Source organism: Aedes aegypti, chromosome 3, assembly GCF_002204515.2.
Source record: "Aedes aegypti strain LVP_AGWG chromosome 3, AaegL5.0 Primary Assembly, whole genome shotgun sequence".
NCBI lineage: Eukaryota > Metazoa > Arthropoda > Insecta > Diptera > Culicidae > Aedes > Aedes aegypti.
In genome coordinates, this window is record NC_035109.1 from 241,647,916 (window position 1) to 241,674,196 (window position 26,281).

The following is a 26,281-nucleotide window of genomic DNA, read 5'->3' on the forward strand; positions in this document are numbered from 1 at the left end:
ACGGATTTAATTTTATTTGAATCACAAGAGTTGCCCAAAAATCATTTGTCGGTTTATTTCCGCAAAAAAAAAAATGTAACCGTTTTAGAGGTCAAACACTTACAAAATTGCACTCCTCTTATCAGTTCAACAGTAGATTTTAGCATGCATTAAAACTTTTAACACTATATGGACAATATTTTACTTGAACAATATTGTTATAAGTCTGAGATGATAAATATCAATTATTATTCCAGTTTAGTTGTTTAGCGAATGTATTAAGAAATCGTATATTTTCGTAATACATATCCCCAAACCCTTTTTTAAAGGTCACACCGTTGTAATTTATGAACGCCTTTTTAAGTTGGCTCCATGCAAAAATTTGTTAGTAAAATGCACATCTAATTCAAGGAGGCTCCAGATTTCCTGACACATTCTTAATTTTCGTTAATACAATATTGAATTGCATGCCACAATTTGATCAAAAATCAAACGAGATATAAGAGCAACTCCTACTCAGGAGTTTATTGTCTACTGAGTTCTTGTACGAATATGGGTCGCCTTCAATAGTATACAATTTATTGTTGCCGACGTGGATTTATCTGAATTGACCCAGAAATTCTTCTTGATTTCCTACAAAGCATTCTGTCCATAAACCACTTAATTTGGTTCTTGTCCACACATTTTTCAATCCTAGTCTTAAAGACTACGTGGTTTATTTTTTCTAAATATCTATTCAGATAAGGTACTGTGGGGGAAGTGTATCAGTGGGGTAAGTGGATCATTCGTCAATATTAAGCATAAATACTTGAATATGTTGAATGTTTTCGCACCATTGCTCCATTTTAGGTTATATTCTTACGTCCACACTGATACTATTGTAAAAATGGTACTACACGTACACTAACACAAGTAAACTTGTTAACTGCAAAAATTAATTAATTTTAAAATGGTTTTCCATGATTAAAAATTCCATTGTATCTCTGTCTTAAATCGAAAACTATTGGTTTTTTCGACACACGGTGAGCATTTCAGTTCTGATTGAATGAATCACAATGAAAAATATGTGATTTTTATAAATAAATACAGATATATTGTACATGGTACACTTACGCCTACTTTTTAATGGGCAGGGGTAAGTGGATCAAGTATTTATCATTTATTGGCAGACTGCTTACGAGAATTTTAATAAGTTTTAATATCCGCAAATGTTGTTTTCCTTTATTTCTTTTCATTCCCAGCTTTAATTTGTCAAATTCATCATAGAGAAATTGAGTTAATCCACCTAAAGGTTTGTTGAACCTTTCTGGTATAAAAAAAAATATAAAAAATAATAATAATTTCAAAACTTACACGAAACTTTTCGTGGTTCATCTAAGCTGAGTTGCAAAAGAGCTTAATATACAAATTCTCCAATTGAAAGCATGTTATCACACCTTATTTGACCATATAGATTATTTTAGACAGATGATACGAACATATTCATAAATAGAATAAACAAAATTCAGTTTGTTATTCAAAAACAATGTAGGAGTGTGCGTGAATAGCCAAAGCGTAAATACGTCGCGAACTTTTCACCTACGTTTTTCGTAAAATTATCCGTGACTCGTCGTGGAAAAATTCTTGCTCCAACCGGACGCAAAGATCTACCGACCGCGGACAATTTCGCTAGTGTCTCTATTGGTCGAATCGACCATAAATCACTATTTAGTGGTTGCAAAATCGGTTCCACTTGTTCTAAACAAGTGTACGATCCGCGTCCATTACAACACACTCGTCGACACCGAACGTTGGTTTATTCGTTCACAGTGATAGTGTTGTTATCACTACAACTCAACGTTTTGACCGTGTGTGACTGAGTTGTGAGTGACCATCGCTGTATTCAGCGCATCATTTGCAGCTATACGAAACACATAGAGACCAGACGATCGACCGAACAGTGGGAGAAATCGAATTCAAAATTGGTCACTGACCAATTTATATTGGGGTAGGTAACAGGTGACTGTTACCCATCATTGGCTCGTTTTCGATCTCCGAGTGCATGAAAAAAACTACCGCATAGCTGACAAGACAGAAACAATGTCAACTCCCTACGGGGGCGACCCCGAAGGGTCGTTGGGTCCAAGATACCCGAGTTTCATGGACCCACAAAACGAATTCGGTCGACTAACGATTTTGCAAATGACTGGGAAAGATGGAGCTGCTTTACCCGTGGATCCTGATTTGATAGGGAAGAGCATTGAAGCAGTAGTGGGAAATAAAGCGATTGAATCGGCACATAGCGAAGAACGTTGCTCACGCTACATTCTTCGTGTTCGGAATCCAGTTCACGTGACCAAATTGCTCAACACAACCACTCTACTCGACGGAACGGAAATCACCATAGTACCTCATCCTCGGCTCAACAGCAGCAAATGCGTAATCTCGTCGTTCGATGCCATCCACTACTCGGAGGCAGAAGCTCTCGAAAAACTGCGCAGCCAAAATGTAACACACGTCAAACGAATCACACGGAACGACAACGGCAAATTAATCAACACCCCAGCTCTAGTACTGACCTTCAATCAAACCACCTACCCTAATCACGTGAAAATCGGACTTCTGCGTATCCCAACTCGTCCGTTTTACCCAAATCCCCTTCTTTGCTATGCTTGTTTCCGATACGGCCACCCAAAACTACGATGCCCAGGCCCGAATAGATGTAACAACTGCTCTGAGGAACACGATGGTGATAGCTGCCAAGCGCCGGCCTTCTGTTGCAACTGTCAAGGTGATCATCGCCCTGGCAGTCGGAAATGTACAGTATACCGAAAAGAAGCAGCCGTCGTAAAATTGAAGGTGGATGGGAATTTAACCTACCCAGAGGCCAGAAGACGTATCGAGGAAGGACAAGGTTCATACGCGCAAGTCACTGCCCAATCTCGGTTGGATGCCAGTAAATTCGAAGAACTAATGGCTGAGAATAAAAAGAAAGACGAAACCATTTCAAAATTACTTGAGGACAACAAGAAGAAAGATGGAATGATACTGAAACTCTTCGAAGAAATGAAAACGAAAAACTCGCTGTTGGAATCTCTTGAGTGAAAGGTGGAAGCGTTACAACCGTACTTCAGCACCCCCACTAATAAGCAAACTGACAATGTAGCCCTGCCGCCGTCGGGTTCGGAACACGAATCACGCGACCAGCAGAAACCAGTTGTCATTACAACAAGCAGTCTCAAAGGAATCAGCAAACGAAAGACCAAGAAAGAAGAAGAACATTTGAAACAAATGAGGAGTGTCCTCAACACTTCTACTGAAGGCTCAAGATCTCCTCCCAAGAAAACGATGAAGTCCGCCATATCCCACTTGGAACTAGACCCAATGATAGAATACATCGATGAAGAAGAAATTATGGATATCTCTGATGGTGATCCAGCACCAGAAAGCAGTACCTCCTCCATTTAAGTTCTTCAAGACGAAAACACAAGCATGTAATATTACCCCTACCAACGCACCTAGTCAGTTCACCGCCCAAAACGCAGAAACCCCTATACATCACATCAGTCAAACAAATGAGGAAAGGCTTGGGAGAGGGGAAAGTGCAGTACCCCTCCCACTTCCACAAGCGGAAGCGCATCTGAGAGGAAGAACTGTCCGGGAAGCCATACCCCAACCCGTAGACGGGGAATCCCTCAGAGCGGCCTTAGAAGACAACGCTTTAAATCCACCAATCGTAACGAGAACAAATGCAACCCCTGTAACCAGCAAATCAAACGACCAGATCCGGAAAAGTTTCATGGGTTTCGAAAACCCTAGGCCTCACCCCACACTGACCCTGCCTGGAAAAATCACCAGACGTCCCCGAGAAGCATTCCAGGCGGCAGTAGGTGTGGGGGGCCTGATATCTCAGGCAAGTACATTCAATAAAGCCACCGAACCACCGTATGTAGTCTCGCCATCCCTTTCAGTCCCCACGCATACTTTGGAGGATCGACTTCAAGATCACTCGCTCCGAAAACCCGACCATGTTCAGCCAAATCAACCCGAGGAAGCAGTTCTGCATAGCAGCCGAGCACCACTACCATCGACAGTAGTATCAAACTCCGCAGAGTACGATCGACTGTTCCACATCCAACAGACGGCGAGTGCCAGCCATACTACAGTCACGCATAGTGACCTTATTCTACAAGAATACCCAACTCCACCAAGACCCGAAGACTGCGAATCTACACGAATGTCAAGCTCTTCAGCATCAACAACCTCGACTAGTCGCAGAACTGCAACTCCACTGGCGTTGCAATGGAACATAAATGGACTTTTCAACAACCTCAGCGACCTGCAACTATTGACGCATGAAAATCCCCCACAAGTTTTAGCATTACAGGAAATCCACTGCAGAAAATCGGATGGTGATGCATTTAATCAGCTTCTTCGGAGGCAATACAAGTGGTACATCAAAACTGGCTCAACTCGCTTTCAGAATGTCGCAATCGCTGTGCGCCATTCAGCTCCACATACTCCAGTTCAACTCAATACGCCTCTTATCGCTCTTGCTGTGAAAATGGAATTTCCCTTTCCACATACAGTTGTTTCCATATATCTTCCACAAAACGGTGTGGACGAACTAGGAACCCTTCTACAAAATCTGCTTAACCAACTTGAAAAACCAGTACTAATACTAGGTGACATGAACAGCCATCACTATGCCTGGGGATCATCGAAAACCGATAAACGAGGAAGTGTCATACTACAAGTAGCCGAAGAAAACGATCTAATCGTCCTTAACGACGGGAGTGCAACCTTTTCCCGTTGCAGTTATCAATCTTGTATTGACGTTTCGCTGGCTTCTTGTGAAATGCTTAGACTTTTAAGATGGACTATCCATACAGATCCAATGGGCAGTGACCATCATCCAATTGAAATTCTAAGTACCGAGGTCTTACCAAAAATCACCAGGCGACCAAGATGGCGACTCGACGACGCAAACTGGGAGACTTATGAGCAGGACTTACTCACCTCGATAAATCCAGAACACGTGTACGACCCTGAGCAGCTAGGCGAACTAATCCTAGATGCTGCTAAGGCCAACATTCCAAGAACGAGCAGTAAGCCAGGAAGAAAAGCGCTACATTGGTGGAGCGACGTAACGAAAGCAGCAGTGAAAGCTCGCAGAAAAGCCCTCCGCAGACGAAAACGAACTCCCAAGGATCATCCAGACTGGAGTAACATTAATAAAGAGTACCAACTACTTCGAAACGAATGCAGAGACATCATCCGAAAAGCGAAACAGAATTCATGGGAAGAATTTCTAGAAGGTTTCGATAGCAACCAGTCCACCACTGAAATGTGGCGGAGAGTTAATGCTTTAAGCGGAAAAGGAGATCACAAGGAATCACTATACGACAACACGATACCGTTTCAAATGATCCTGCCTTTGTAGCCAACAGCATCGGAGAGTATTTCGCAAAAATCTCATCGCAGTCGCTATACCCGCCGAATTTCTTGGCCACCCAGAAAAAGAGCAAATACCCTAGCATCAACATAGCAATCCCCGATGATACCAACAACCACGATTACAACATGCCTTTTACCGTCGAAGAATTGCTATTCGCCCTCGACTCTACAAAAAGCAAATCAGCAGGACCTGACGAACTTAGCTACCTTTTATTCAAGCGTCTACCCTTCCGGGTGAAGATATCCCTTCTTGAAAGCTTCAACAACGTCTGGACTATGGGCCTTTTTCCAAATGGATGGAGACATAGTTTGGTGGTACCTATACCCAAGCAGGGAACATACTCAAGTGATCCAAGTCACTATCGACCGATTGCGCTAACCAGTTGCGCATCTAAAATTATGGAACGTATGGTGAATAGGCGCCTAACGTTAATACTCCAGGATAAACTTGATCAAAGGCAGCATGCATTCCTTAAAGGTAGGGGTACGGGTTCATACTTTGCTTCGTTTGCCCAAATAATTGACGATGCTCTTTCGAATAACCTCCATGTGGATATCGCTGCTCTGGATCTCGCAAAAGCTTACAACAGAGTATGGCGCCCACAAGTTCTGAGACAGCTCATAGATTGGGGCATCGTCGGAAATATGGGAAAATTTATTCAAGGCTTTCTGCAGCAGAGATCCTTTCAAGTGTTGATAGGAAACACGCGTTCAAAAATGTTCCAAGAGGAGACAGGAGTGCCACAAGGCTCCGTCCTGGCGGTAACACTTTTTCTAATTGCCATGAATTCTATCTTCGATAGACTACCGAAAGGCATTTTCATATTTGTCTATGCAGATGACATAATAATAGTTGTCGTTGGAAAAAGTCCGAAAATAATTCGAAGGAAACTACAAGCAGCTGTTCGAGCGGTTGCTAAATGGGCAGAAAACGTTGGATTCACCATGGCTGCTGAAAAATGCTCTGTAACACACTGCTGCACCTTCAGACATCACCCATGGAAAACTCCAGTAACGATAGGACAATGTGAAATACCCTATAAAAAAGAGCTGCGAATACTCGGTGTCATAATTGATAGGAAATGTAATTTCGAAGCGCATTTCAATAAAATAAAGAAGGAAACGGAGTGCAGAATAAGACTAATCAAAGCAATAAGCGGTAGGCACAAATCAAACAACCGAAGATCTCTCTCCAATATCGCTTGTAGCATAGTTATCAGCAAACTCTTGTATGGATTAGAAATTACCGTGCGCTCATACATAGATTTGATTAATCTCCTTAGTCCAGTATACAACAGAGTAATTCGTCTCACATCTGGCCTACTTCCCAGTTCTCCTACTCTAGCTACATGTGTGGAAGCTGGTGTACTACCTTTCCACTATCTTCTGACAATTACAGCAGCTAACAGGGCAATCATCTTTCTTGAGAAAACATATGGAGACAGCAGAAATGTTTTCGTCCTCGAGAAAGCCAAACAACTTCTCACAGAGAATGCGAACATACGTTTCCCACCGATAGCACAAGTCCATCGGGTTGGAGACAGAAAATGGAATCAACCAGCCCCAACAATTGACTGGTCAGTGAAGCGGACTATTCGAGCAGGAGATTCAGCTGCTAGAGTATCGGCGGTACTCAACCATTTGCTGAACACTAAGTACACCAGTCACAAAAAAATTTTCACGGACGGATCTAGAGCTAGAGGGAAAGTTGGTATTGGCGTATACAGCGATAACTTGAGCGTAGCTAGAAGGGTTCCAGACGAGTTCTCCGTTTTTTCTTCTGAGGCCGCAGCAATTCGTCTTGCTATCAATCTAATAAACGATCCTGCAGTCCCAACCGTTATCCTCACTGACTCAGCCAGTGTTCTTTCAGCATTAGAGAACCCACAACAGAAACATTCTATCATCCAAGAAATCGAGGCTGCAATCTCATCCAACACCACGCTCTGCTGGATACCTGGACATTGTGGTATCAAAGGTAACGAGCAGGCAGACCGCCTTGCTGACCAAGGGAGAAACTCTAGAATGTGGAGCCTAAGCATTCCAGGAATTGATGCACGACGAAGTATCCAACAATGTGTCTACGAATCGTGGCAGCACCAATGGTTCATGAATCGTGACCTTTTTCTTCGGAAAATAAAGGTAGACATAGGGAAGTGGAATGATCGAAAATTGCGCAGGGAACAACAAATTCTATCGCGACTCAGAGTCGGACACACTCGAGTAACACATCCACACTACATTTCGAACACCTGCAGGCCAATATGTCCGGCATGTGCAGTGCCTATTACTGTGGAACATCTTCTTGTAAATTGCACGGAACTAGAATTAGATAGGACTACTATAAATTTACAAACCAGCATCGCGGGCATTCTGCAAAACTCTGAAGCTGAAGAAACAAAATTGATAGCACTCTTGAAGAAAACCGATTTGTACACAAAAATCTAATTGATGTTTATAGTAATAAGTTAACTATATAAGTATCTAAAGAGGTGAACCAGCGTTCGGCTGAAAGCCTCTTAAATAAAGACAAAAAAAAAAAAAAAAAACAATGTAACTTATATTTTCAAACTACGAGTGTTTTTCGAAAACATTGTTAGGAATAATCCTACAATACTTCTGTATACCTTTTGTGTATAAATGAATGAATTTTCTCCAAATTATTCTAGTTACAATGTTTTTTGTTGTTGTTCGAATTAGTGTAAACTAATGTATACTTATTTATCAATATATTTTGATTAAAAAATGATACTTTTTAATTTAATAGTATTAAAATGCACCATTACTAGCATTAATAACAAGAACGAGAGCAGTATCATTCTTACTATACATAATAACATCACATTCGTTTAAAGAACGGATTTTTGCTATTGGTGATCCACTTACCCCACCATGTGGGGCAAGTGAATCATTTGGCGCAAATTTTTAAGTCCCTCATACTTAATACGTAACAATCAGAAAAATAGAAATATTCGATGATTTGAAGTATATGGGGTCGTCCATAAATGACTTAGCTTTTAAGGGGGGAGGTTGGTCTTCATGAATTTGTGACGAAGTGTGACGAGGGGGAGGGAGGGGTCCTAGCTAGTGGACGTAGCATTTTAATTCATGTCGGTAAAAAGAGAGGCGCTGAAAAAAATGACAAACAATTATTTTTTATTAAACTTCTTTTTTTTACTTATAAACTTGGGTTATAAAATGATGATTCAGCTACAAACATTCATATGACAAGATTGAAAAAATATCTATGAAATTTTAGATTTTTTTTGATAAATGCAATCAAACAGATGCTTTGAAGCTTTAAATAATTAAATGGATATTATATTGTATTCGTGTCTGAATTAATAAATTTATAAATAAACAAAATAAAAGTTCAATAGATTAATTAAAAATCAATGCTTTAACTACTTGGAGTACATTGTTTTTCCATTTGTTTACAAGACATAGAGTCAGCCGTTTTAGTTTTATTCATATTTTCTGTTGGGGCTTTATTTGCTTTATTCAATTTCTTCAAGGAAATAAAATATGCTCTTTTAGGAAAATATTACATTAAAAGAAGATATTTATTCCGTAAACTTATGCATTTAATGTTGCAGGAGATCTCGACCCAGTCAACTCATCGATTTGTTTTGATTTATCAATGCTCTTGATGGAATAGTCAGAACATTAACGAGGACAACAGATTCGAGTGTTATCGAAATTGCCCTATCATTCAATTTTCCTAATAACTCGGTAATTTGATGAATTTTTATTATTTCTTCTTCTTCTTTCTGGCGTTACGTCCCCACTGGGACAGAGCCTGCTTCTCAGCTTAGAGTTCTTATGAGCACTTCCACAGTTATTCACTGAGAGCTTACTGTGCCAATGACCATTTTTGCATGTGTATATCGTGTGGCAGGTACGAAGATACTCTATGCCCTGGGAAGTCGAGAAAATTTCCAACCCGAAAAGATCCTCGATCGGTAGGATTCGAACCCACGACCCTCAGCTTGGTCATGCTGAATAGCTGCGCGTTTACCACTACGGCTATCTGGGCCCCCATTTTTATTATTTAACTGTTTTAATTTAGGTTGTGTAAGATTACTTCAGTATGGAAACGATAAAGAAGTTGACTGAAATATTAATAGAGATGAATAATTTGTATAATAATTTCTAAAATTTTCTAAACATTTAAAAAATTTCAAGTGTAATCTTTAATGTACACTCCCGTGCATATGTTTGGGTTCACCCCCTAATAAATATGCAAAAGTGTTCAGTCCATATCTCTGTGATTACACGTTCAATTGAAACTCTTTAAGTCGCATTTGAAAGGCAAAGAGTTATTCTTACTTCGTATGTATTTTTCCAAAAACATTCTTTGAACTTTGTATACTAAATATGTACTTAAAATTGTGACATTTTTCAAAAAACACATTGAAAAAACATTACTAATTTCCTCAGCATTGGATCGACCAAAATTTTAAAACGAGGTGTCTTTAGAATCACAATCTTATATTCTTTGACTATTCAGACTCTACGGAATTTTGGCGGAAAAATCTGATAACTATTCAAAATCAATGAAACAGTCAGTCATGTCATCGTTCAAAAGTTTGGGTTCATCCCTCAGTATTGTGTATCGTGCAAAAGTTTGGGTTCCTGAACTTAATTAAATCTGTGAAATCTGAAACCAGTCATGTACGCGCCATTATTTGCGCTCAAAAAAGCTTTAAATTATTAAAATCGGTTGAAAAATGGCAGAGATATTGACAAAAATGATGTGCGTGTGGCTCAGATGAACCCAAACTTTTGCACGATTTGCATCATAATGAGGGGTGAACCCAAACTTTTGCACGATGACTTGACTGACTGTTTCATTGATTTTGAATACTTTCCAGATTTTTCCGCCAAAATTTCGTGTTGTCTTATCAAAGAATATAAGATTACGATTCTAATGACACTTTGATTTAAAATTTTGGTCGACCCAATGCTGAGGAAATTAGATATGATTTTTCAGTGTGTTTTTTGAAAAATGTTACAACTTTGAGGGAAAATTTAGTATACAAAATTAAAAAACTGTTTTTGGAAAAATACATACGAAGTAAGAATAACTCTTTGCCTTTCGAATGCGGCTTAAAGAGTTTGAATTGGACTTGTAATCACGGCGATATGGATAGAACACTTTTGTATGTTTTCGAGGGGGTGAACCCAAACTTTTGCACGGAAGTGTGTCTAGCAAATGGATTTGAATTTGGATAATAATGACGATGATTTATTTTAAATTAATATATTTTGTTGATCATTTTCATTGAAATCTTTTTCATAACAAAAAATAATTAAAACAATCATCTGATATAACGAAATTTCTGTTTAATATATTGCACTGTGACTCGACAGTATCCAGCTATATCAATCTAATCAAACTTTTTTTTTCACATTTTCTATAGTAAACTTGTCAACAGAAAAAGTAACATAATTTAGCCTATATGAAACTGGAAACCAAAATGATGTTACTTAAACAGGAAAATGTTTATTTAAAACTGTTTACCAAATTACTTTTGAGCGCTTCTGTATATCGAACTGTAAGATTAGATTATCATTACATTTTAGATAGTAATTAATATCAAACATTGTATTGAACTTCTGCATTCCAATTTTTTGTTTCAACCCAGTCACTAAGGAAAACGAGTGGAAAAAAAATATAGAGGGGGGGGGGGGTTCTTGATATGCTACGTATTTTCCAAAGGGGGGTACCAGCGTTTGTGACGAAATGCTACGAGGGGGGAGGGGGGTGTAAAAAATCAGTGAAAAAATGCTACGTCATTTATGGACGGCCCCTATCAGTCCTTCATTTGTTATCCACAGAAAAAAGTTTGAATTACATTATTCACGTTAGCTGTACATAACAATGAAGTTGACTTTTAATTTTGCTGTATCCACTTACCCCACGGTACCTTGATTGAACCATAAATTTATTAAATGATTTTGATAAATTCAAGGGGTCAGGTGCATTCTGTTGTCCAATAAACAATCGTTTATTCAGCTTTATCAGCACACTTGGATAATATTTAATTATCTTACGTAGAACTGTGCAGAATCATATGCAACAATAAAATTTCCGGAATATATTAGGGCTCATTACCTCGAGAAGATCTGTGTGAAGCAATATTTAATTACTGAGGGACATTGATATATCAACAACATCTACATGATCTACGAGAGATACGTTACTTCTGGGCGTGGATAAAGCTTAGAAATTTCGACTGATGGTTTTCAGGGTATTACGATGCACCTTGTCTACTTAGGATAAGATCAAATAATTACAGGGCCTTGATACAGCTTGGAATTTTTAATTGCTATCCTCAGGGCGACCTGAGTTACGGTCAAATAACTTCAGGGCATGCATATCCGTATGTCAATGATGTCATACATAAGGCCAATTAGACGTTGTTTACATGGTATAATGTCGAATAACTCCAGGGCGTTGATGCACCTTAGAATTTTCAACAGTTGTCCTTAGCGCATAATGATGTACCTGATGTACCTAGGATAAGGTCAAACTACTCCAGTGTGTTTAAACAACTTCAATCAATGTCTGCAGGGGTTGAGATGTAGTTAAGCTACGTGGGATGAGCTCAAATTACTCCAGGGCTTTAATATAGCTTATAATTTTCAACTGAGGGCGTCAAGAGGCGTAAGATCTTCGTGGGATAAGGTCAAATAATTCCAGATTACTGTATTACACCATTGTTGATTCAACTTGATCTATTTAGGATAAATTACTCCGAGGCGTTGATACAGCTTTCAATTTTCAATTGATGTCCTCAGGGGGTTGAAATACATCTTATCTACATCAGTCGAAATTAAATTACTCCAGGGCGTTAAGTACACTTGGTCTTCGTGAGATAAGGTCAAATTACTCCAGGACGTTGATACAACTTATAGTGTTCAACTGATGTTCTACAGAGCTTCAAATTACTTGTGATCTACATCTTGTGATGTTCATGTAACGTCCTCAGGGCGTTGAGGTGCATCTGATCTACGTGATATCTGGTCAAATTATTCCAAAGCTGATGTCTTACAGGGCGTTAAGATGCATTTGGTCTACGTAGAATAAATTTAAATTACTTCAGGGTGTTGAGATATCACATAATTCCAATTTGACGTCCTACAGGGCGTCAAGATGCATCTGATCCATGAAGCATAAGATTTAATTACTTCAGAGCGTTAATGCAGCTTGGAAAATTAAATTGATGGCCAACAAGACATTAAGATGCAGCTAATCTATTGAGGACAAATAGCTCCATGGCGTTGATACAGCTTGAAATTAGCTATGTTTGTTTTCAGGGGGTTGAGATGCATCTGATCTACGTGAGGCTAGGTCAAATTATTTCAGGGTGTGGATACAACTAGGAAATTTCCATTGATGTCATACAGGGGGTTATTTACACCTGGTCTACGAGGGATAAGGTTGAAAAACTGTAGGGCGTTCATGCAGCTTATGATTTCGAACTGATGTCGAACAGGGCGTCATGATGGTTCTGATCTACGAAGGATAAGGTCGAATAACTACAGGGCGTTTATACAGCTTATAATTTTCAGTAGTTGCTCTCAGGGCGTCAAGATGAACCTGATTTACTTAAGATATGGTCAAATTACTACAGCGCTGATAACAACTTGGAATGTCTTCGGTGGGTTGAGATGCAGATGAATTTCGTAGAATAAGGTCAAATTACTCCAGGGCATTAATACAGCTTATAATTTGCAACTGATGCCCTACAGGGCGTCAAGATGCATCAAATCTTGGTGGGATAATGTCCAAGCGTTGATAAACCTTGAAATTTTGCATTGATGTCTTACAGGGCGTTAAGATGCACCTGATCTACTTAGGATTAATTACTCCTGGGCGTGATATAGCTTGCAATTTTCAATTAATGTCTTCAGGGGATTTAGACGCACCTGATCTACGTGAGACAAAGTCAAATTACTCCAGGGCGTTGATTTCGGTTGATGTCATACAAGGCGTTAAGTACATCTGGTCTTTGTGGGATAAGGTCGAATTACTTCAGAGCGTTGATATGGCTTATAATTTCATTTATATATTAAGGAACGACAAGATACACCTGATCTACGAAGGGTAAGGTTGATACAGCTTATAATTTTAAACTGATGTCCTACAGGGCGTCAAGATTCACCTAATCTACGAAGAATAAGGTCAAATAACTGCAGGGCGCTTATACATCTTGGAATTTTCGAATAATGTCCTCTGGGCGTTGAAGTGCATCTTATTTAGGTATATAGTCAATTTATTCCAGGGCTCATGTCATGTTTCAGATGCACCTGGTCTACGTCAAAAGTCCAATTACTCCAGGGTGTTGATATAGTTTGAAAATGACTTACAGGGAGTTGGGGTGCACCTAAACTTGCTATGATGAATCACTCTTCCTTTATTTTTAATGAATCAAGGCGACAATTGTAAAAAAAAATCTGAGAAAAGCTTCTTAGTCGTCGACTAAGCGCGACTAAGCAGGACGACAGGGCTGCCTACCTCCAGGGGCACACAAACCCAGAACCCTTTTTCACTCGACCTGACCCAGTGCTCCAATGGAATATCTCCGGCCACATGAAAATTCCCGAGATCTTTCAGAAACCAGATATGTGTACGAGTAAACTGACAAAAATAACTGAAATCCGTTATGTATTCGCTGAGTGGTAAGAGTTTCATTTTTTTTTTCACTCACGGGTCAAATCAAAATCGAAAGAAATTCATCAATATTCTATACATTCACTCCATTATCTCCATACAAACTACAAAACTCGTTGAGCCATTCCTTAGGCTTTGAGAACTCCGTTCAAACTTTCACAGTAGCTTTTGGGGGGGTCCAAAACAACAAATTTGGAGGTGAAGTTTACGATTTTAACAGTTCAATTTTGTTCATACAAATATGGGCCATCCTAGTGAGCAACCCATCTAAAAACCCGAAATTCCTAACCAAAAACCCCGCTCCCCCCATTCTCGTGTTTGTGTACATACTCTCGCAACCGAATCACTAACATCGATTGTTCAATTTGTTCCTGCTCTCGTTTTGTTTTTGTTTTACCTCCACTTGGCACATGGCCATCCGTCGTGTCTGGCGCGGGAAATTTCTGGATAATGAAGGATTCGCATACGTCGGAGGAGCCTGCGTGGTGAACAAGCGCCTGGAGAAGGTCAACAGCGTGGCCATCATCGAGGACACCGGCGGTTTCAGCGGTATCATTGTGGCGGCCCATGAAGTTGGTCATCTGTAAGACTAGTTCCAATCTGGTTTCGTTATTTCGCTTATCTTTACGAAGAAAACTTTTCTAAAATTTTTACATCTCGTGGTCCTGTTGTAGGCTGGGAGCAGTGCACGATGGATCTCCCCCACCCAGCTACCTCGGAGGACCGGGAGCGGAAAAGTGCCGCTGGGAGGACGGCTACATCATGTCCGATTTGCGACACACCGAGCGGGGTTTCCGGTGGTCACCGTGCAGTGTTCAAAGTTTCCATCATTTCCTCAAGTGAGTATACTATCTATTGAACTCGTGACAAAAGACGTAAATTAATCCTTGTAAATATGCCGCTATTTAGTGAGATCATGCTGAGGGTAGCATATTCGAATCCAGTCGAACGTGTATCTTTTCCGGTTGGAAATTTTCTGATCAATTGACAAAAAAGCTTTCAATTTATGACTGCCGGAATGTTCCTAGCTTTGAAACAGAATCTGTCCTAATTAGGACTTAACAGTAGAAAGAAGCAAAGGCTGTCATAGGGATAATACTTATTTACAATAGTCAGAAATATTTGAATACTTCAACAATAAACTAAGATAAACAATGACTCAAGATTAAGTTTTGAAAATGGCCTATTAGTGTTTGCATACTATGGAGAAATTGCAAGGAACCGTTTGGACTACAATAAAAAATACTGATGAATTTTTTCATGAAAATTTCATAATAGAACTTAAATTTGAAATTTTACAAAAACCCCGTTAATACTTTTTTTTATAGGAAGCAGATGTTTCGGACAAAATTTAGCTTTGAATTAAAAAGTTTTTCTAATACCAACTTTTGATATATTTTCAAAAATTTGCTTTTCCGTCAAAATAAATTTATGTTGGTGATAGAATGAAAATCATAAGTTATTCTAAACCATAATGGTACTCATGATCAGCTCTCTAGAAGTAACATTTCATTGCCGTATTATAGTATTAGACTTTCGCAGAAAAGCTTGTTTGATGAAGTAGAAAAATCAGTTGCTTATGATAATGAAATGTCCATTAGAATCATATTTTTCATTTAAACTGAACTTTGAGCTTATTGGTCTGGTTTATAAAATAAAAATCATGGAATCAACCGAAAAAGTTTTAAGAAACTATGATTAAATCATATTGCCTCCCAAAAAGACAAAAAATAATTAAATCTTAAACCAGATGTTCGATGACTGCAGATTGCATTTAATTCTTCCTATGAGCGTGCCCGAAACAATCTTCGGAAAGTCTTGAGTATATGGAATATTTTGAAGATCATAGTGATCAAAGTTTTTTAGTTTTAAACGATTGGTAAAAATTGGTGCAATCATAGTGTTGTATTTATTTCAAAATCTTTGGAGTGAAGCAAGAACAATTTCTTTTAAAATCATTACTAAATGTCTGGTAGGTTCTCAGAAAATCCGTGGTAAATTATTTACGAACTTTTCAAGAAATATTTATGTTCTTACCGACGAGATCCTTGTTGCATTAATGGAGGGATTTGTTATGAACTTGCTACTAGATCCTTGATCAAATACCAGAATCTCCTCAATAATCGAACAATATTATGGTAGAAAATATACCAAGGTTTTCTTCAGAAGTACTTTCCAGAATTCGACGGAATCGAAGAAGAACTTCTAAGTTATATAACAGTTATGGCGAACCGAACTAGGAGGATAAGAACACTAGAAAACTAATCGGGGAATTATTTTCACTTGGTGGAAGCACAACTTTTTCATTCGAGATGTAAAACAGAAGGGAGCCTTTTGGCTTGTTTTAATACTGATTATTAATTCGACAGCAGTGTTGCCAGTTGCTGCTGAATGTTTATGGGGTGTTGAATACACTCTAGAGTGTATTCACATAAATATACATTTTCAATATACATTAACCAGGACACCAACATAGGTTCAATACGAATTTGTGGAGGACTCGACTGTATATTTTAATCGTGGAATTTACGGCTACGTCGTCTTGAAATGACTGAAACGAGTTTTATTTTAACCCAACGTTTCGACACGGGGATTATGTCTTCCTCAAGGGAATTGCGTAGCCGTAAATTCCACAATTACAAGATACAGTCGATTCCTCCACAAATTCTACAATGGCAGCTATACAACATTCTTTCTTCCGGTACATGGATGATAACTGTGGACATACCACAGCAGATGCAATAAATGCGTCCGACAACAAGAAATTCGAAAACCATTTTTTATTCAGTATAGATGACAAGGCGGCTCACATTGTGGATTCCTTTATATGTGTATACGAGCTTTGAGCAGAAAACGAACCGTACATCAACAGGGTAGAGAAAACCAACTTGAAAAATACCAAACAACATCAAACAATCCACTAACTACACACAAATGTGAAATATCCGGTGAAAAAGACGAAATTAATAATGTAATTTTGAAAATTCCCTGTAATGACTGCAATAGCTGCTTCATATGTATGACTAGAAATAATTTACGCCAAAAATTAACTGGCCATGAATCAAATGTAAACAAACTGATGGACTAAAATAACACCAATACTAGAGCAGCAACAGCCACACTTGTAGAAACGACAACAGCATTAACTGAACATTGCATTGAACACAATCACAGGTTCGATCTAAGGACTGTTAATTTTATAAAGTGGACGCCTTGTGCATGCTGTATCTTTTTAATTTATCAATGAAATTTCAATCGGTTTTCTGCACATCGTTTGACTAGTATTGTACAATGTTGTGATCAGTGAATAAATTGTCACCCAACACCCAACAACAAAGACATTATCATCTTCTATTCTTGTTGCAACAATTTTATTCTACAACATGAGTTTATCATCACTTGAATAGAATATGACAAAGATCGATCACCACGTGCGCAGCGATTTTCTTGGCTTCACATTGCAATTTTCGAGAACTTTCTCTGTGTTGGTAGCCATTGGCATATTATTGAACAGCATGCATAAAACAAATTTGGTTTTGTGTTTAAAATAACTGATTAATCTCGAGTTGAAAAGGTTGCAACAATGTTGCGTCCTGTGATTGTCATGACAATTTTGCTTCTGATTGTATCCCTATCCGTAACAGTATAGATAAACGGGTTGTGAGCGACTTGCTTTGTTGTTTGTTTTTCGTCTCCTTTGATGACAATTTGATTCACTGGTTGTGATAATAAAAATTCTCCAAAATTAATTAAATTTCACACGAATATGGAACAACGATTAGAACGGTCGGTTTTTGGAGGTTATCAAAATCAATGATTGTTAGAAATTGGCTGGAAAATTCGACAATTTATATTTTTTATTTTCAAAAAGGGCTTGTTCCCGAGTAGCAAACAAGTTATAATTGATGCAGAATAACTCTTATATGACCAGATATGGTTATATAAGAGCTATTCTGCATCAATTGTAACATGTGTGCTACTAGGGTTGTTCGAAAGTATCATCAACTAGAAGCCTGATGGAAAAAATCAAGTTATTTTTGGAACAACAATTTTACAGATATAATAACATCATTTTCCCCCTATATTTTTAGAGAAAACCATTTTAAAATTGAAGGGGATCGGTATGAGTAGAATTTTTTTGGTTAAAAGTACGTCCTGACGGAAGTCCTAATATAGTATTAATATGAAAAATGACTTACGCCTTCATAGAGTTACTTATTAAGTCCCCAGGTGACATTTAAAGCACAATAGATACACAATTGCTTTATTCTTAGAAGACCTTTCAAAGTACATTGACAATCATCAAAATTGGCAACACTACTGTAATAAAATCGACTTCATTTTGCACCTATTATTTTTGTAATATGTTATTCTGAGATTACCAATTGAAATTTTCGGAGAAAACCATTTACAATTTGCTGCAGATCGATAAATATGCGTACACAATTTTAAAAGTATGAGACTTTTTAGTAAAACTACCATAAACAGTAAAATTTGTGCTTAGGACTGTGGTTTAAACGAACGATTTGGCTCTCGTTTACACAAATATAGTTTATTTAGTAAACCAGACCAGTTTTGAACACGCTTTTTACTTTCCTCTTTTGCTGGGAGTGAAAGGATGGTGTATCAGCAAATTTGGCCATAAATGGGTGCATCACTAAAGTTACCTAATGTCAGAGAATGGTGGAATATAGTTGATTTTTTTAAAGCTATACCTTTTGTAGAATAGTAAAGGATACAAACATACAATATGTTCATAAAAATTAGGATTTTTGTTTTGCGAAAAATAATGTTAAACTTTGACGAACAGCTTTTCTTAGGAGTTTTTGGAAAAACTATTTGGCTCTTCAACCAAAAGCATTTTCTAAGATCTTATATTTCAATAGTATTGTAGAATAATAGTTGAACGATGCACAGAAAACCGATTACGATTTTATCAATAAATAAAAAAGATATAGCAAAAACAAAGTGTCCACTTTATAAAATGAACAGTCCTTAGAATAAACACAAATTATAAATCACGGCTACAAACAATCTACACTTCCATTTCTTGGAATGTGCTATTTTAAAAACACCAACAAACAGTCAACAAACGAACAGACATAGATAACCTAAGTACAGTACTTCATAGAATAAAGATTTTAGCATTAGACTGATGCAAATTTTGAAGTTTTTGCTCCCCTATGCTTAAACGATGTCAATTATGATGAAAATGATCCTCCCAAAATTTGAAGCGATTCGGAAGAAATTTGGTTGTGCACACGCTATTTAAAGTTTATATGGAAATTACTATGGGAAAGGTAAACCTTTTGTGTTCGGTCCTCTAACTGCTCGTCATAATGATCTATGGAAAAGTGAACACACTCATCTCATGTGAAAACTTCCCAGCTACAACTTTGCCGAAGATCACATTTTGATAGGACGTAAGGATAATTTGTTATTATTGATAACAAAGTCTAAATCATGCTGAGATGATCATTCAATTACATTCAGAGTAACACTGTTTTTTTGCTGTAGAACATAGTAGCCTGGATTACTTTGATCTATTCTTCCCGGCAGAAGCACCACTGTTGCCTGCCGAATAGTTTGTGGAGCATGCTACATGCAAACCAACTTTATGATGATGAATAACAATTTATCCTGACGTCCAATCAAAAAGTGGTCTTCGGCAAAGTTGTAGCTGGGAGAATTTCGCATTAGAAGAATTTGTTCACTTTTCCATAAAATATTATGACGAAGAGATAGAGAGCTGAACACAAAAGATTGGCGTTCTCCATAGTAAACTCCATGTAAACTTCAAATGGCGTGTGCACAGTCAAATTTCTCCCCAATCACTTCAAACTTTGGGAGGATGCTATTTACCATAATAAAAAACGTTTAAGCATAGGGGAGCAAACATTTCAAAATTTATTTATTATCGTCAATCAAAGTAGACTACATGTTAATACTTAAATCTATATACTGCTATATCTATAAATTAAACGAGCCACATAAGGAGGGTTGAGCTTAATGGAAAATTGCACCATTTGCCAAATAAGAATTACGTTAGTTGAAAGTGGTTCCGAATAGCGTAAATTATTCTTTTGGACAAGACAACGCAATAACGCACAAAATCTATTTCACAGCATGTACCAACGAAAATTTAAACATAGGACAGTTAAAGTTAGGTCATACACTAGACAACAAACGACAAATTAATGTAAGTCAAATAACAAAAATTTGTAAAACACTATTAAAAATTAAACAAATTACAGTTCCCCTGAGGAAGACACAATCCCTGTGTCGAAACGTTGAATTGAAATAAAACTCGTTTTAATCATTCCAAGACTGCGTAGCCGTAAGTTCCACGATATTGCGAAAATTTGATATATATCAATCCATCGAAAATGTGCATTAATATGCACTATTGGAGTTCGTTAACCCGTATACTGCCCATAACTGCATATTTGTAACATTCGACAAAAGTAGGCACTGAGTAAATGGGATACCAAGTTTGCATTTCACTGCAGTATGGGAGGAAACTAAAATTTCAAAAAATCATTAACAATTCAAAAGAGCTTATTTGAGGCTGAAATTTTGTACAACTCATATCGCATATTGGGTGAACAGTCAGAAAATAATTCTGATAGAAATTTCGTTGCTACTACATAATGAGGCTCATGTATAATCTCAATGTGACTGTTATGCTGTTACAATTGCCAATGAGACAGAACAACTTGGTATTTTTTCGAGTTTTCTAGAACAATCTTACAGATTTTAGTAAATTGATCGAAAGTATTTACCATTTGATGACTCTCCATGGTATTAACTCCAATTTGCCAAAAATGTCGAATGTGACTGTTATGCAGTTATGGGCAGTATAGGCCTGAGTGAAAGCAAAAATACTAAAACCCTCACCGCTCAGCGAATTCTTCGTGGATTCAAATGATTTTTTGTCAGTATACTGGCACACATATCTAGTTTCTAGAAGTGGACAGAGGAACGCGGAAATATTCCTGTGGCCGGAGTTATTCCGGTGGATCATTGGGTCAGGTCGGGTGAGAAGGGTACTGTGCGTTTGTGCCCCTGAAGGTAGGCAAATTTCAAGTCACAGATAATTTCCGGAATCGGCTATAATGTAGCCACTACATGGCGGAATTTTAAGAAAATTGCATCAGTGTAAACCTTTTGAGAAACGATTGAATTGGATAACTATGAGTTTTGCATTTGATTAATCCTACAAATGACCATTTTCGGGTCATGGGACGCTTCAAACTTACGATAAAGTGGCCAATTTGTATCTGAACATCTGTGTCAAGCTTATGGGAACGCATTTCAGTGCACAATTATGTTTGATTTCTACTTTTCGACAATTGAAACAAATCTATAGCCGGTTCTTCCGGGCATTACGTTCGAATGGCCACATCCGGTATATTTTAAACGGTGCAAAACCCTTTATTTATAACGTTGAATAGCAGATCTTAATGATTTATGAAATTGAAATGCTTGTCATTGCAAATAAGTAAAGGTAACTTGGTATGTCTCAAAAAATAGTTCTTTTTTACCCGACTTGACCCAGTAACCCACCGGAATCACTCCGGTCACAGGAATATTTCCGAGTTCCTCTGACCACTTCTAGAAACTAGATATGTGGCCCAGTGAACTGAGAAAAAATCACTTGAATCCGTTAAGAATTCGCTGAGCGGTGAGGGTTTCAGTATTTTTGCTTTCACTCAGGCCTATGCGGGTTAAGAGTCTCGTGAATGATATTAAAAAAATGCCGATATTTTACAAGGCATTTGGTTAAGATTTTATTTGTTGTCAAAGTTCCTTCAAAAATCACGACAAGTATCTCGTGCCAGCAAAATAAGTACTTCTTTAAAGATAATTATGAATATAGCACTCTATCTAGTTTCTCCATCTAAATATTTAAAATCATTTGGTTGGGGTTCAGACAGACTGAACCAAGTGTTTTTTTTTAATGGTTTCAGGGTGTAGAAATGTAGAAATATTGGCATCATTCAATTGCATAATGTAACTTATCTATTTGATGATTCATCTGTATCAAAATAGAAACGGGAAAATAAAAAATGATGAAGTCTTTAACTTATCATTTGAACGTCAAAATATCATCTAGTCTGGTCTGTCTGAACACAGACCATTTGTCCATTGGCATTGCTCACATCCTATTCATATAGGCGTGGGAAAATATTATCAGCGGCATGAAACAGCAGTCACTGGGAATTTTCAAAGTGTATCCATAATTGCTGGCTTAATTTTATTTTATCTGCATTCAAGAAACATCTGGAAAATATTGGAATCAAGCAACCTGGATACATGCTAATAGTATTCTGCCCATAACTGCATAACAGTAACATTCGACATTTTTGACAAATTGGTGTTAATACCATGGAGAGTCATCAATTGATAAATACTTTCGATCAACTTACAAACTCTAGAAAATTCGAAAAAATACCAAGTTGTTTTGTCACATTGGTAAATATAATCGCATAACAGTCACATTGAGATTTTAAATAAGCCTCGTAATGTAATAGCAATGAAATTTCTATCAGAATTATTATCTGACAATTCACCTAGTATGCGATATGAGTTGTACAAAATATCAACCTCAAATAAGCACTTTTAAGTTCCTGGTAATTTTTAGAAATTTTAGTTTCCACCCATACTGCCATAAAATGCACACTTGGTAGTCCATTTACTCAATTTGTCGAATGTTACAAATATGCAGTTATGGACAGTATTCTGGCTGTATATTGGAAGCTGTCTAGAAGAATCCTGAATATTTATGGAAACCATCCAAAGAAACGTCTTCGAAGTACCTTGTGGATTCATAAAACATCGTTGAACAAGTATCTATTCAAAAATAATCCTTGAATCATTGGCAGTCTCATGAAATTCTCCTTTAAGAATAATGGAAGCAATTCACGGTGCTTCAACCGTTTAAGCGTTCTGAAAACACTTTGATAGAATCCTAGATGTACAGGAAATAGGCAAAATGACTGAGATAGGCAAAATTTTGTCTAAATTCAAATGCTTATAACTTATAATCATTTTGCCTATCCCCTGTATCCTCGGATAATATTCGAAATATTCCGGAGGCTATCAGGAATCATTCTGGAAAGATCGTTGAAGCATACTGTCTAGAAGAATCTTGAACAAATTCTAGAAACATATTGGAAGCATTCCTAAACGTGTTTTCCAAGTTGCCTCAAACCATTCAAGATTCATCTTAATGGCTGTCTAGAAGAAACCTGAAAGTAATTACTAGAAAAATACTATAAGCGCCCTAAAAGCATCTCAACAATTGAGAATCTGGATTTCATATGAAAGTATTTTGTTAGACAACCATTTGAGTCTTGTAAGCACCCCATGAATCTTTAGAGTAATTTATCGCACCCTTTTTCTTAAAAACTTAATTTGGCCTTTTATATTACATTTTTTTATCTTGTAGTGTACAGGTTTAGGTAGGTTTTACATAAGGAATTCTTTGTCAAATTTCCTAGATTATGGAAAAAAAGCACAATTACAAAAACAATTTTCAGGATAATGAGAAAATTTGTTATGGCGAAATTCTTTAGAAATTATTGATTAGACTTTTTGACAATTTATCAGGTAACTTTTTTAGAACTTATTCTACTTTGTACGAAAAATGTTTTATTTGAAATAAGAACTGTATCTTATCTTAGAATTTAAGGAAAGTTTAAATCAAATTTCTGGGCAACAATTCTATCGGAATTCCATTACATTCTCACAGTGACCCACTTCTTAATTTCCAGAGCAGTTGCTTAATTATATTTATTGGCTTTGTGTCTAGAGAATTGATAAAATCTCCAACCCTGAAAGATCATCGTTCTATTTCAGCATTCCGAAAATACTTTGCAAAAGATTCCAGCAAAGTTCTAGTTAAGTTATAGAATTATTTATTACATTACCTAACGGGTTGCCCATAAACCATGTGGTCAATATTTGGATTTCTGGAAAACCATTCCTCTACGTGTTTTTTTGTCTGGACAATCTACCTCTCCCTTTTCCCCACATATGTCCACGTGGATCATAGACGGCCCCTAACCACAAACCCCAATAATTCCAGAGCTAATATTCTATTTCTCCATCAATTCACAGTGGTGACACCGCCAGTTGCCTGCACAACCCTCCTCACGAGGACGAAGCCCTGGGGCGAACCCTGCCCGGGACGCTCCTCTCGCTGGACGCCCAGTGCCGGCGGGATCGGGGGACCTCCGCCTGCTTCAAGGACGAACGCGTCTGCGCCCAGCTGTTCTGCTTCGACTCGGCCAGCGGGTACTGTGTGGCATACCGACCGGCCGCCGAAGGATCCACCTGCGGCGATGGACAAGTAAGAGATCTACGAGTTGGGGTTTAGGACGAAGGGTTTTGTCCGATTGATGTTGTCGGGTGAACGTTATCTGATTCTGGGTCGTTTCGTTTTAGCACTGTTTGGATGGTAGATGCGTTGCCGAACATGAGAACATAATTCCCGACTATTCACAGCACACACCGTCGTACGCGCGGTTCAACCAACAACCAGTCAAGTATGTATAGTTTTTTTTTTTATTTGGTAAATCCCAAGTATCCAAGCAGCGTTCTAATTCACTCTGAGTACAAATATAGTATTATTGTACAGCTGACATGTTTTATATCAGCCGTATAATAGTTTTATAAGTACGAAAAGGCGAATACGCGGGCTAGTGGTTACTTGAGATGTTCTTTGTGTTTGTGATAGAACTTGTATTCAATCATCGTTGAAATTGTCAGTAAAATAGCGATTGCATTACATTTGTTAGTGATCATCAAGCGTAGATATCGTTGATAGTGTTGTTGTATATATCTCAAGAAAAAAAATGATAAACGTTCAAATTTTAACGAATCAACTTCTCTAGATATAACTACGACGACAAGTCAGGTCAGCAGGATGAATATTATGAATCATCTAGTAGCACGTCGTCCACAACCTCCACCACCTCCACCACCACCACAACGACAACCACCACCACAACACCACCACCACCACCGCCGCCACCGACATCGACGAGGAATTATTACCAATATTTCAACCACAAGTCCACGAGTACATATCATAGTAATTTCCATTCTACTAGCTCTAGTTATAATGGTAACAGTAATCACTATAACCACAACAATAACGATAATCAACAACATTCGACTACCGAATCTGACTACTACCGCACGAAAGCGACCAAGACCCCGTACGTGTTCAGCAAATACACATTCAGCTCGACCAAGAGCCCGTACACTTACAGTCAGTTCACGGCGAGTAGTACGACACCGTCCACCACTAGCACTAGCACCGCACATTCTCCGTACTGGGATGAACACTACAACAATCAGCACCAGCAAAGCCACGGTGACGGTGCTTACAACAATGGTCATACGACCACCACGACTATTAAACCTAAGTCCACCTATCATCCGGTGTTCGACGTGTACTTCAATCGGATCGCTCAGACGACGACGCGAAATCCGTACAATTTTAGCTTCTACGTCAAACGCACGACCAAGAGTCCAAACTATGCGTTGAACTACGTAGGAGCCAACAGCCAAATCAGCTCCAACCGTCAAGCGCCGCCCAACAGTAGTAGTGGTGGAAGCGGATCTGTTAGTGGATAGTAGAAGCACGCGCATGCACACGGTTTGCAGTAAACGCACCGGGGTTCGATACCCGCTCAAGCCAACAGAACACATTTTTTACACAAGAAAAATAGAAAACGCGCCAGGCAGCGTCGCCATTGTTCTGTTGAACGCTAATGCACAAATTCAAACAAGTTGGAACCATGATTTCCCTACTATCTATCTATATGTTTGTGTGTTCACTGCCGCTTTTCTGTCTCTTCTTCTCTCTCTGAGTTACCTTTTCGTTTTTGTTGAACTTTTTTGTTTTGTTAAAATGCATTGTTATTTGTTTCTATGAAATTCGTGTTCAATGTTATTTTTTTCTACGCGTTCTGAAAAAGTACTAATCAATCACTTTTTAAGCTAAAGAAATTTTAATCTAACATTTAAAATCCATAATCTACTGAGCACACATTCGTCTTTTGAACAAATAATGAAAAAGTCTGCCATCTTTAATTACCTTAGCAAAGTAAGAAAAGGAAGAGAGAGTGCACTCCTTCATAAAAGAAGCATATTTTTCGCGGGATTACGAAAAAT

The 26,281-nt window shown here is 38.0% G+C and overlaps 1 protein-coding gene across 6 annotated transcripts in view; it reads left to right on the top strand.

The window, feature by feature from the left end:
• The window catches only part of LOC5568400 (A disintegrin and metalloproteinase with thrombospondin motifs 4), a 535,411-nt gene that overhangs the window by 491,874 nt on the left and 17,256 nt on the right, over nucleotides 1-26,281 (top strand). For 4 of the 6 annotated variants that reach the window (XM_021849517.1, XM_021849518.1, XM_021849515.1 and 1 more), the window contains 5 exons: nucleotides 14,552-14,678; nucleotides 14,770-14,934; nucleotides 24,218-24,449; nucleotides 24,545-24,645; nucleotides 24,994-25,193. In XM_021849517.1, the coding sequence (XP_021705209.1) occupies nucleotides 14,552-14,678; nucleotides 14,770-14,934; nucleotides 24,218-24,449; nucleotides 24,545-24,645; nucleotides 24,994-25,193 (825 nt within the window). The remainder of the gene's footprint in view (nucleotides 1-14,551; nucleotides 14,679-14,769; nucleotides 14,935-24,217; nucleotides 24,450-24,544; nucleotides 24,646-24,993; nucleotides 25,194-26,281) is intronic. The other 2 variants (XM_021849520.1, XM_021849521.1) reach the window with 2 other exon arrangements.